The sequence below is a fragment of the Saccopteryx bilineata genome, chromosome 2, assembly GCF_036850765.1.
Source record: "Saccopteryx bilineata isolate mSacBil1 chromosome 2, mSacBil1_pri_phased_curated, whole genome shotgun sequence".
Taxonomy (NCBI): Eukaryota; Metazoa; Chordata; class Mammalia; order Chiroptera; family Emballonuridae; genus Saccopteryx; species Saccopteryx bilineata.
Window position 1 is genome coordinate 350911407 of NC_089491.1, and position 12830 is coordinate 350924236.

The following is a 12830-nucleotide window of genomic DNA, read 5'->3' on the forward strand; positions in this document are numbered from 1 at the left end:
AGGCTTTTAGAACGTTAAGACTTTCCTACCCATAACATACAAGAGGGCAAATACCTAATGGATTTCTTCTGTAGTGAAATGAACCTTCCTCAGAATAAGTAGGCTGGAACACACTTCCCAGCTGATGGGCAAGGACTTGGTTTATGTCGCTAAAGGAGATTTGCTTGATATTCATCAATTTTGCACAGATCTTATGAACAGCATCATTCTCATGAACAAGGAGGGCATCTGACGACCCGTACAAGTGAGAAAGAGTCAAAATGGAGTTGTAATTCTGAACAATAACCTAAAGAGAAAAAGATCAGAAATAAGAAAGGCAGGAAAGAATAGTGGTTAAGAGGGTGGATTCAGGCCCTGGCCGGTTGGCTCAGCGGTAGAGCGTCGGCCTGGCATGCAGGGGACCCGGGTTCGATTCCCGGCCAGGGCACATAGGAGAAGCGCCCATTTGCTTCTCCACCCCCTCCCCTCCTTCCTCTCTGTCTCTCTCTTCCCCTCCCGCAGCGAGGCTCCATTGGAGCAAAGATGGCCCAGGCGCTGGGGATGGCTCCTTGGACTCTGCCCCAGGCGCTAGAGTGGCTCTGTTCGTGGCAGAGCGACGCCCCGGAGGGGCAGAGCATCGCCCCCTGGTGGGCAGAGCGTCGCCCCTGGTGGGCGTGCCGGGTGGATCCCAGTCGGGCGCATGCGGGAGTCTGACTGTCTCTCCCCATTTCCAGCTTCAGAAAGAAAAAGAAAAAAAAAAAAAAAAAAGAGGGTGGATTCTAAGGACACCCTCTTGGATCAAATCCTGGCTCTGTCACTCTCTGCCTACATGATCTTGGACCAGTTATTTAATCTTTCTATGCCTCAGTTTCCTCATTTGTAAAATGGGGATAATAATTATACCAGCTGCCTCTGGCCAGTTGGGTCAGTAGTAGAGCGTCAGCCCAGTGTGTGGATGTCCCAGGCTCAATTCCCGGTCAAGAAGGCACACAGGAGATGTACCCATCTGCTTCTCTACCCCTCCCCCTCTTGCTTCTCTCTCTCTCTCTCTCTCTCTCTCACCCCCTTCCCCTCCTGCAGCCATGGCTCAACTTGGAGCAAGTTGGCCTTGGGCACTGAGAATGGTTCCATAGCCTCTGCTTCAGGCACTAGGAAGAGCCTGGTTACTGAGCAACGGAGCAAGGCCCCTGATGGTCAGAGCATTGCCCTGTAGTGGGCTTGCCAGGTGGATCCCAGTCAGGGTACATGTGAGAGTCTGTCTTTCTGCTTCCCCTCCTCTCACTGACTTTAATAATTATTATTATTCTACCAGTCTCCTAGAGTTTTAAAAGTTGATGACAGAATGCATGTAAAGCACCTAGAACAGTGCCTTGTATACAGTAAGGGTTCAATAAATGGTGAGCATTATTATAACACTTTCTTCCTATATCATTTCCTATAGTGACTTATCTCACCTCATTTTATATATAATTTCTCAAGTTCCCTGCTTTATAAAGTATACTGTAGCAGGAGGGACTAACCCAGGAATGGGTTCCTGCAAAAAAATGCACAATTGTGTTCTTTGAAATTTTTAAAAACAAGAACACATCATTTGTTTTGAAAACTTTGAGCTAAGTTTAATTAATTGTTCATGTAAGTGCCATATTGTATAATCATTCATGATGCAGTAACAATATTTCCAAAGAAAGGGTCAGATCAATCTTTTACCTACATGTATTTCAACTGCAAAGAATATAAAATATAAAAATTTCGCTTGAGGCCCTGGCCGGTTAGCTCAGTGGCAGAGCGTCGGCCTGGCGTGCAGGAGTCCCGGGTTTGATTCCTGGCCAGGGCACACAGGAGAAGCGCCCATCTGCTTCTCCACCCTGCCCCCTCTCCTTCCTCTTTGTCTCTCTCTTCCCCTCCCGCAGCCAAGGCTCCACTGGAGCAAAAGTTTGCCCAGGCGCTGAGGTTGGCTCTGTGGCCTCTGCCTCAGGCGCTAGAATGGCTCTGATTGCGGCAGAGCGATGCCCCGAATGGGCAGAGCATCGCCCCCTGGTGGGCATGCCGGGTGGATCCCGTTCCGGCTCATGCAGGAGTCTGTCTGACTGCCTCCCCGTTTCCAACTTCAGAAAAATGCAAAAAAAAAAAATTTCGCTTGACCAGGTGGTGGCGCAGTGGATAGAGCGTCGGACTGGGATGTGGAGGACCCAGGTTCGAGACCCCGAGGTCGCCAGCTTGAGCGTGGGCTCATCTGGCTTGAGTAAAAAGCTCACCAGCTTGGACCCAAGGTCATTGGCTCGAGCAAGGGGTCACTCAGTCTGCTGAAGGTCTGTGGTCAAGGCACATATGAGAAAGCAATCAATGAACAACTAAGGTGTCACAACAAAAAACTGATGATTGATGCTTCTCATCTCTCCGTTCCTGTCTGTCTGTTCCTATCTATCCCTTTCTCTGACTCTCTCTCTGTCCCTGTAAAAAAAATAAAATAAAATTTCAATTAACGTGTTCATACCTCACCAGTTCCATAAGGCCATATAATGTGATTCATTTTCAAAGAGTTGGAATACTGATCTTGTAGATTTTGAGTAATGAAGGCTCCTAGCCCAGATCCTGTGCCTCCAGCCATACTCATTATGATGAAAAAACCACTCAAAAAGTCACATTTCTCTACTTCCTTTTGGATTAGATTCATTATAGATTCTTCATGCCTGGGTCCATGAACAGAGTAACTATGCAATGCAAAAGGAACAAACACAAACACCTCACAATTTAATCAGAGATAAGCAATGCAGAGAGAAAGATACATTATAGAGAAGGCTTCTTAAACCTATAAAAGTGAACTAATTCATGAAAGGCACAAAATTTAAAACACGTAAGTTAAACATATTTAACAGGTAGGGTAGGACCACTGGAAGAGTGAATAACAGATATAGAAAATTCTGTTATAGGCCATTCTTTAGCTAGTGACTCCAATGATTAGGTTGTTCTGTAAGTTTATGGTATAATACAATATTCAATACTCCTAACAATGCTCTTAAAGCAGTGCTCACTACAGTCACCTAGGAAAGTTTTGAAAAATCCCAACATCTGGGCTTCATCCCATACCAACTCAGTCAGAATTTCTGAATAGAGTCCTAGGCACTGGAATCTTCCAAAGAATCCTAGGAAATACTACTACTGCCTTGTCATGACCCAGTGCAACTCGTAATTGTGCAGGTCTTGAGTGGGAACGATGGAGGATTAGAAAATAAACACAGATGCCGGGTGGATCCTGGTCGGGCGCATGCGGGAGTCTGTCTGTCTCTCCCCGTTTCCAGCTTCAGAAAAAAAACAAAAAAAAAACCCAAACAAAAAAAAGAAAATAAACACAGAGAGAAAAAGGATGGGATCGGAAGGTTTCATTGCCAAGCTGTTGGCTTGCAAGAGCGAGCCTGCACCCCCACTTTATATTTATAGTGTAGAGAGCAAAGCCACTTGCAAAACAAAGAGATCTCTGATACAAAGTCACATTTCTGAGGCAAAGCAAGAATTTTCCCAAGTGCAGAAAACCCCCCACCATTAATAACAGCTTAAATTCACAAAACAAAAGGTAAAAAGAAAACTGCCTCCAGTCTCTTCCAGGGACATGGGGGATGGGACGAGTAGTGCCCGGGCAATTAAAACCAGCAGCCTCACAGCTAACATGGAGGTGTGGGGAAAGGCATGTAAATTGCCCTTACCAGCTTAATCAAAAAATCAGAGGCTATGGGGAAGAGCTTAGTTCTTAGCAGCTTAACCCTTAAACTGCAGGCATCTTTGTCAGTTTACAGCCTCCCATAGCCTCTAGCAACCTAATCAAGCAAGTGAGGTGGGGGGATGGGCAGCAAGGACCCTGTCAGCTTACTGCCAGTCCCCCACACCTCTGTCCCCCCAAAATCTAAACTGCAAGGACTCTGTCAGCTTGCAGCCTGTTCCCCACAATGCCTCATTGTATTCCCTATTAGCTGGAATCCCTGCCAGATAAAGATATTATTAGGTCGATAGTAAGTTAGTTGCAGAATGAAAGTGAAGAAGTAGAAAACACTGCTGTAACTGTAAGAGATCTGTGTTTTCATCATTACCTGGATCTGAAGCACAGACATACCTGAAATAGAACGAGAGCTTCTGTTGGGTGAAGTCACAGCAATTTCAAGATAATGTGCTTGGTATGTCAGCCATTAAATTTTAACTGTTAATTGACTATGTAGCTGTATCTAAAGTGAAAAATTATGATGAATTATTCTTACCCATATGCCCAGTTGTTTCCAGAACCTTGTTTTTGACAGAAGCATGATGGCTGGCTATAATTCCATCGGCCAGACTGAGCAGCCTTTGATAGTGTTTGATTAATAACTTTAGGTTCCATGTCAACAAGTACTGCCCGGGCAACTGAAACTAGAGAGGGGGTAAAAATCAAAAGAATAATATTTCATATGTCTTATTTGGATTAACATAGTGTATAAACTTCTAAGTCCTGCCCCCTACAAATCCAAAATTTGAGGATACACAGATTTGTCATACTGCTTAGAAATCGAGGTGGCCCTGGCAAGACAACTCAGCTGATTAAAGCATCGCTCCAGAACTCAGAGGTTGCTAGTTCGATTACTGGTCAAGGTACATAGAGGAGTATATTGGTGTTCCTGTCTCTCTTCCCCGCTTCCCCTTCCTCTCTCTCTCTAAAATCAATACGATGAACATAAAAAGAAAGAAATCAAGGTGGGCAGTAGCAGGTGTATGCAGATGGTTCGTGATGCCTAGCATTCTGTTAAGCAGGATGAATCACTGTGAGCTAAAATGATCACTGGGTCAGTTCTACAAATCTGGCTTACAACGTGCCAGGTACTTTGCTGGGAACACGGAGATGAAGACAACAGCAACCCAGCCCTAGAAGACTAGGTGGGGAGATGAAACAATCATTGTATCATGTGATGACCCATGACAAATCCATACAAACAGAGTAGTATATTCAGAGGTACAAAGTACTGTGAGCACAACAAGCAGTTCAGGATTGCAGAAGCAGAAGATGGTTAAGCAAGGAGTAGAAGTGATGGATGGAGATGGAAAGCAGGTAGAGGTCAGATCTTGGAAGTCCTTGTATTCATTCTAAAAAGCTTGAAGTTTTTTTTTTTTTTTTTTAGGCAGTGTGAAACCACTGAAAATGTTCAAGCAGGCGAGAAACAGTCAGATGTCTTTTTTTTTTTGCACCTTTCGGATGCTGGAAACGGGGAGGCAGTCAGACAGACTCCCGCATGTGCCCGACTGGGATCCACCTGGTACGTCCACCAGGGGGCGATGCTCTGCCCATCTGGGGCGTTGCTCTGTTGCAACCAGAGCCATTCTAGCGCCTGAGGCAGAGGCCACAGAGCCATCCTCAGCGCCTGGGCCAACTTTGCTCCAATGGAACCTCGGCTGTGGGAGGGGAAGAGAGAGACAGAGAGGAAGGAGAGGGGGCGGGGTGGAGAAGCAGATGGGTGCTTCTCCTGTGTGCCCTCACCAGGAATTGAACCCGGGACTCCTGCACGCCAGGCCGACGCTCTACCACTGAGCCAACTGGCCAGGGCCAGATGTCTTTTTTAATACAGATGTGACAGATACAAGAGTCTAGGCAGGAAAACTCAGAAAGTGTATCTTGAAACAGCCTAGGTGAGAGAGGACAAGAGCCAGAACTAAGGCAATGACACTGAAGATGGAAAGGAAAGAAGAGTTTCAAGAGATATGTAGGAAGTAAATCAAGCAGATCTTAATGTTTGATCATATGTCAGCAGTCAGAGCCCCAGTTTTAAAGGGAAGATAATGAATGCTCCTGGGTATGGAGATGCAGAGTTTGAGGTACACTGGTGATGCAGGTGGAGATGTCCACTAATCTGTCTGTTGTCTGGAAGCAAGGCTAGCTAGAGATCTGAGTCATTTGTGGAAAAGATATAGTGAATTATGAGAGTAACTGAAATTTCCCAGAGAGGACTACACAAGTGAGGACAGAGGAGAACCTGAGATGCAACCACAGGAGAAAGGTTCAGATAGTAAGAAGTTTCAAGGAGGGAGTTTTATAGTTAATGTATCAACTCTAGTAGAGAAGTAAAGTAAGTTAAGAAAACAGTCATTGGAGCCTGACCAGGCGGTAGCGCAGTGGATAGAGCATCTGACTGGGACACAGAGGAGCCAGGTTTGAAACCCTGGGGTCACCAGCTTGAGTGTGGGCTCACCAGCTTGAGTGCACGGTTGCTGGCTTGAGCGTGGGATCATAGACATGACCCCATGGTCACTGGCTTGAGCAAGGGGTCACTTGCTGGGCTGTAGCCCCCCCCCCCATCAAGGCACATATGAGAAAGCAATCAAAACAACTAAGTAGCCACAACAAAGAACTGATGCTTCTCATCTCTCTCCCTTCCTGTCTGTCTGTCCCTATTTGTCCCTCTCTCTGTCTCTGTCACAAGAAAAAACAAAACAAAAAAAACCATAGTCAAGAGATAAGTTTTGTTTGTTTTTAGATTGGGAAGATCTGAGCATGCTCTTGTGCTGAGGGGAAAGATGCCACTATAGAGGCAAAGGATTTTAACACAGAGACAAAGGATCAAATGTAAAGTCATTCTCTAGTAAGATGGAAAGGGATGAAGTTCAAACACCATGTGGATGGCCTGGTCTTGAAGCAGCTGGTTATGTCAGAGTAAAGGAGAAGGCTGTGGACCACACATACCTCCATTTTTTTCCTCACTGAAGAATCTTTCTTTGCAAGATGCTTGATATGCCTCATTCTCTCTTTTACAGCAGAGTCCCTGGGGACCATGTGCATCGCTAAATAAAGCATCAAATACTTGAAAACCAATCTGATTGCCACACTGACCAAGTTGAATTGTTACTATTGACATGCTGAGGCACAAACTAGGCCTATTTCCTAAAAAAAAAGAGCAACCTGTAATAGAAAAAATATATAGGCTTTGAGAATCACTACATTACCAATAAATAATAAAATTCCACATGTGTTAATATACATCAATAAAATATACAATTTTAAAATGCCATATATGTATATAGTGTTATTGATGAATTAGCTATGTTGTCTAAGAAACCAATCATTGAAGGAAGCTGTTCTTTTTCTCTACATGATTTTGGGTTTGGGATTTGCTGTACCCAAACCCATTCATAAGCAGCTCAAAAGTTTCCAAACTCTGATTTGTATTTGCTATTTTCCTGTGCATGCATTTAGAAGAAAACAAAACAAAATGAATGATGATTGAAGGAATTAGTAGTATATACACTTACCACCATAGGGCACACAGAAAGCAGCAATTGTACATTTAGTTAACATTAATTTTCTCTCTTCCTAAATAATGACTTTCTCTCTCCACCAATCACCTTCCTCGCGTGATAACTACAGTAATACCTAGTAGAAAGATTGTGTTTGGCTCAGGTGGGACAGCAAGGAAGGCCAATCTTGGAAAAATTGAACCAGATGAAATATTACAGCAAGTCTTTACTACTTTTTAGCAATTAAAATAGACTTTTTTGGGTAAATACCTCACATCAGGCCTATTCAGCTCTGGAAAAAGCAGTGTAAATACCGTACTCTGTACTTACAATTTTCAAACTACCCTGCAAACTAGGTATCATTATTCTAATTTTATAGATAAGGAAACTGAGGCTCTGAAAGGTTATGTGACTTTCGCAAGGCCACTGAGCTAGTAAATAACAAAGCCAAGACTCCCTTTCCCCACCAACCCTAGGAGTTCTCCGTTAACCCCACTCACTGACAACCCCAGCACCAGCCGTTTCTTTCCTTTGCAACATCAGAGGACATTATGCGCATGCTCACTTTCAATACCCAAAGAGCTACGGAGAACGAATGCGCATGTTCCACAAACGAAGAGTTGTGTGAATGTTTTTTTTTTTTTAAATTCCTGTTCAGAAAGGTTACTTACGCATGTTCAATTTCAATTTATCAACTTCAGATGCGGTACGCATGTTCACTATCAAACGCTTTAGCTGACAATGCGCAAAATTTAGCTTCCACGAACAACTTCGGCTGGGGTTCTGCGCATGTTTTTGTCAGTACCCGACTCCTGGCGGTAGTTTTACGCATGTTCATTGCCCACAGTTCGGCTTCAGGAACCCTGTACGCATGCTCTAGCGCTGAACTTGAGAAGCCAGTCTAAGGCCTAGGCGCAGACGCACTGAGCCCAAGCAGCCGGTGATGGCGGCAGCGGCGGCGGTGGCTGCGGCGGGTCCGGGCCCATGAGGCGACGACGGAGGCGGGACGGCTTTTACCCAACGCCGGACTTCCGAGACAGGGAAGCTGAGGACATGGCAGGAGTGTTTGACATAGACCTGGACCAGCCAGAGGACGCGGGCTCTGAGGATGAGCTGGAGGAGGGGGTGAGGCCCGGGGTCCCGGGGGGCCGGAGGTGACAGGGCTGGGGCGGTGGCGCGGGCCCTGGAAGCACCGCGCGTCCGAGAGCGCAGAGACTCAGGGGGCGCGAATAGTCTCCAAAAGAAGCTGAAGCGCCACGCGGCGCGAGACAGGGGAGCGGGTGGGGCGGACCTGGCCCCAGGTGTGAGGCCTCTGCGGGGTTCGCAGGTGCAGGTCGCGTCCCTAGCCACAGACCAGTGCGACCCGGAGCAGTCTCTGGAGGGAACGAGACAGGGCGCGTGGTCGATTGCTCCAGCTGTTGGACTTGAGTGTGGCTGGGCGCGAGTGGTGGCGTGTGTTGGGGGGAGGGGGATTGCGCTTGCTGAGTGTCCTGTAAGTGCAGGTGAAGTGCGGAAGGGTTTCCGTTCGAGTGTAAGATTTCAAGTATTAAATCTTCAGACCTTCCACAACCACCTCTCTTCTCGGCCTGTCGCTTCTCTCCTAGGAAGCGCTCAGCTGTTAGAAGTGACAGCTGAAAACTTCTGTCGGGAGTAGCGCTGCCGCTGCTGTTACAACCACCAGGAGTTTTATTTCGGGAGCAAGGGGGCTCTGCTGCATCTTCCAGGGTTTGTTTGTTTGCTTTTTTTTTTTTTTTTAAATCTCATTCCGAGTGACTTAATTTTTTTAAAGCATTTATGACGACACACAGCATTTGTAACTTACTCCCCCCACCCCCTCAGTTGGAGATGTCTACATTTTTTTCAAAATACTTTATGTAATTTGGGGTTGGGAAAAAACCCAGCGTTTACAGCTGTGATTTGGCTTGCCAAAAAATAAATTGTTTGAACTGAGACTTGTGAATGGTGGTGTGAGGGCTTTCCTTGCTGTAATCTAGGTTGTTAAATTTAGAATGGTTTTTCTTAATGCAACTCTTGGTTTTACCTTTGCTGTCTTAATAGTTTGTTATTCTTTGTGGAATATCATTCTCTTTTCAAGATAAATTTATTGAAAAATCACAAATTATGCCTTACGTTCAAAAATGGTGTTGTCAGAGTAAATCACTGATTCTGGGAAAATCCTCTGAACTCCATCGTCTAGTCGAGTACATGTATTAATGACTGATGTTAGATGTTTGCTCTAAGTACCTAAGGGGTTTCCCGTTCTTTCCTTCACCCCAATCTTCTCCTCTGGCAAGTTGTGCCCTCCTTGTTGACAAGATTGAGATGCTATGTCTAAAGAACTTTGAAAACTTTAAGAAACTAAGTGGGCTAAAATAATATTGTTCTTTTCATAATCAAATGAGCCTAAATCAAAGTTACACAGTTTGGAAGGTGGATATTGAGGTGTGTACTTTTTTTTCTTTTCTTTTCTTTTTTTTTTTTTTTATATTGTTCTGAAGCTGGAAACGGGGAGAGACAGTCAGACAGACTCCTGCATGCGCCTGACCGGGATCCACCCGGCACGCCCACCAGGGGCGACGCTCTGCCCAACAGGGGGCGATGTTCTGCCCCTCCGGGGCGTCGCTCTGCCGCGACCAGAGCCACTCTAGCGCCTGGGGCAGAGGCCAAGGAGCCATCCCCAGCGCCCGGGCCATCTTTGCTCCAATGGAGCCTTGGTTGCGGGAGGGGAAGAGAGAGACAGAGAGGAAGGTGGGGGGGTGGGGTGGAGAAGCAAATGGGCGCTTCTCCTGTGTGCCCTGGCTGGGAATCGAACCCGGGTACCCCGCACGCCAGGCCGACGCTCTACTGCTGAGCCAACCGGCCAGGGCCGAGGTGTGTACTTTTAATTTTTACACTTTTATTATTTTTAAAAATTTTTTATTGATTTTTAGAGAGAGAGAGAGAGAAACATCAATTTGTTGTTCCACTTATTTATGCATTTATTGGTTGATTCTTGTATGAGCCCTGACTGGGGATTGAACCCACTAAGCAACTGATTTACCCGACCAGGGCTGTTATTATTATTTTTTATTGATTGATTTTAGAGAGAGAGAATGGGAGAGAGAAAAACATTGATTTGTTGTTTCACTTATTTATGCATTCATTGGTTGATTCTTTTTTTTTTAATTTTTAAAATTTTATTTTATTTATTCATTTTAGAGAGGAGAGAGAGAGAGAGGAGAGAGAAGGGGGGAGGAGCTGGAAGCATCAACTCCCATATGTGCCTTGACCGGGCAAGCCCAGGGTTTTGAACCGGCAACCTCAGCATTTCCAGGTCGATGCTTTATCCACTGTGCCACCACAGGTCAGGACATTGGTTGATTCTTATATGTTCCCTGACTGGGGATAGAATCTCACAACCTTGACATATGGGGCAATGCTCTAACCAATTGAGCTACCTAGTCAGGACGAGATGTGTACTTTTTAATATGTTTGCATATGTAATTCCAGTTAGCTTCTTAATAGAACACACGATACACTAAATACAACTTGAAACAAAACGAGATGACTTTCATTATGTATAGCATAGTATTGTCAATTATATTGGCTCCATATGGCAGTGGCTTTGTAGCAGGGCAGGGGAGAAAACTTGATAGGAAGCATGCTTTACAAAATCTTCATCAGTTGAACTGATAGAATTTCCAGACCCATTGGTTTATCAGGAGAAGTAAAAGGCATTGGCAGTAAATACTGTAGTAAGATACTATTATGAATTGGAACCTCACTGGGTTTTGGCCTACTCCTGGATATTTGTTTTGTTGGGTACAAGCAAATAGGATTTTGGGAGAGTGTGGAAGGAGAGGCCAAAAAATTGAAAGAAATATGGCCATTACCCTGGGGAGAGGAACTTTGGGAAAAGAGCACAGGTAATTAAAGAGGATTTTGAGAAAGAGCTTTTAGCAAAATATATCTTACTTATATTTGGAGTTAAAGATGATCCTTTTGGAGTTAAAGATGTTTCTTTTGTGTGTGTTATTCTAAGAGGTGCCTCAGGTAGAATAGCAAAAAGAGTTGGTGTGGGATTGGGTTGGCCACCCAAAGGAATTCAGTGACATTCAGGTTCCTCTAAAATAAAACTTAAATTTTCTGAAAAATGAGAGAGGTTTGGATTTTTAGAAAATCAGACTATTGTGAATTGATACTAATATAATTAATATTCTGGCTATTTGTGAACTTATAACCTTTAGTACATAAACTTTTAATTTATTATTTATTTGTTTAGTGCACAAACTTCTAAAACAATTAGTGCGTATCAAAGTAGCCTCACTTCTTCATTTTATAGTAAGGAAACTGAGGGATAGGTCAGGGAGATGATTGCCTAAGACCACATAGATAACTAGTGGTAGTGTCTTCTGACTCATTTCAGCAAGCTTCACTGCACAACTCTTTCATTGCGTTTACTAGTCTTGTTCATAATGTAGCTCTTTGTGGTGTGTTAGAAGTGAATTCAAATCCTTCCAACCATGCTCGCTGCCTGTGTGACCTAGAATCAATTATTTAATCCCTATAATACTTTTTTTTCTCTGTAAATGATTATTGCGTGAGATAAGTATATAAAGTACTCTTAAAATATCTTAACATATTAAGCAGTTAGCGAATTCATAGAGATAAAGCTTGTCAGGAACCAATCATTCAAGTTTACCCTCTCTATGCCTAGAGAGTTAATAATAAATGCTATTTATTATATTAGAGGCTGCATTTTTAGGGCTGTAGTATCTTTTTTTTAAATTAAATCATTGGTACTATTTAAAGATATTTTTAAGTATGTTACACTGAGTGAATATGAATTGTATTAGTAAATATATGTATTCTTTAGTGAATAAAAGAGGAGGAAAGTAATTTAATACATTGATAGGTAAAATTGAAATAAAAATAACTCGATTGAATACCTCAGAGGACTATTATAAAACCAATGGATAAGAGGGTCGTTTTTTGTTACAGAGACAGAGAGACATACAGACAGAGGGACAGACAGACAAGAAGGGAGAGAGTTGAGAAGCATCAGTTATTTGCTGTGGCACTTTAATTGTTCATTGATTGCTTTCTCATATGTGCCTTGACTGGAGGCTACAGCAGAGCGAGTGACCCTTTGCTCAAGCCAGCAACCTTGGGCTACAAGCCAGTAACCATGGGTTCATGTCTATGATCCCACTCTCAAGCCAGCAACTCTCCACTCAAACTGGTGAGCCGGTGCTTAAGCCGGTGATCTTGGGGTTTAGAACCTGGGTCCTCTTATGTTCCAATTTGATGCTCTATCCACTGTGCCACTGCCTGGTCAGGCTAAGAGAGTTTTTTGTTTGTTTGTTTGTTTGTTTGTTTGCCTGTGAGGGGGGTATTTTATTTTGGGATTTTTTTGCTGGTGATGGTATAATTTAGGGACAGTGAGTTGAAACTAAGGGAAAGTTTTCCTTTAGAGATTTTCGTTACATTATGAAAATGTTAGAAACCTCTGCCTTTTTTGGAGACACAAAGTTAAGAGTCTTAGAAAATTGTGATGCAATAGTTTAAAATCCTCAATTTTTACTTGACTAATTCAAAACTTTAGTCGCAGAGCTTACTGCATGAGT

General features: G+C 43.9%; 2 protein-coding genes across 8 annotated transcripts in view; one reads left to right on the forward strand and one right to left on the reverse strand.

Moving 5' to 3' along the window:
• Positions 1–8061, reverse strand: part of TUBD1 (tubulin delta 1) — a 32963-nt gene extending 24902 nt beyond the window's left edge. The window contains exons 1-5 of one of the 3 annotated variants that reach the window (XM_066262728.1): positions 7896–8061; positions 6674–6889; positions 4227–4374; positions 2474–2690; positions 55–286 (exon numbers count right to left, since the gene is read on the reverse strand). In XM_066262728.1, coding sequence (XP_066118825.1) covers positions 55–286; positions 2474–2690; positions 4227–4374; positions 6674–6889; positions 7896–7938 — 856 coding nt within the window. In that variant the 5' untranslated portion in view covers positions 7939–8061. Of the gene's footprint in view, positions 1–54; positions 287–2473; positions 2691–4226; positions 4375–6673; positions 6890–7239; positions 7674–7724; positions 7763–7895 lie in introns of those variants that run through there. The other 2 variants (XM_066262729.1, XM_066262727.1) reach the window with 2 other exon arrangements.
• Positions 8062–8073: 12 nt separating this feature from the next.
• RPS6KB1 (ribosomal protein S6 kinase B1) overlaps positions 8074–12830 on the forward strand; it is a 44983-nt gene continuing 40226 nt past the window's right edge. The window contains exon 1 of one of the 5 annotated variants that reach the window (XM_066262726.1): positions 8074–8349. In XM_066262726.1, the coding sequence (XP_066118823.1) occupies positions 8209–8349 (141 nt within the window). In that variant the 5' untranslated portion in view covers positions 8074–8208. Of the gene's footprint in view, positions 8350–8842; positions 8950–12830 lie in introns of those variants that run through there. The other 4 variants (XM_066262723.1, XM_066262725.1, XM_066262721.1 and 1 more) reach the window with 4 other exon arrangements.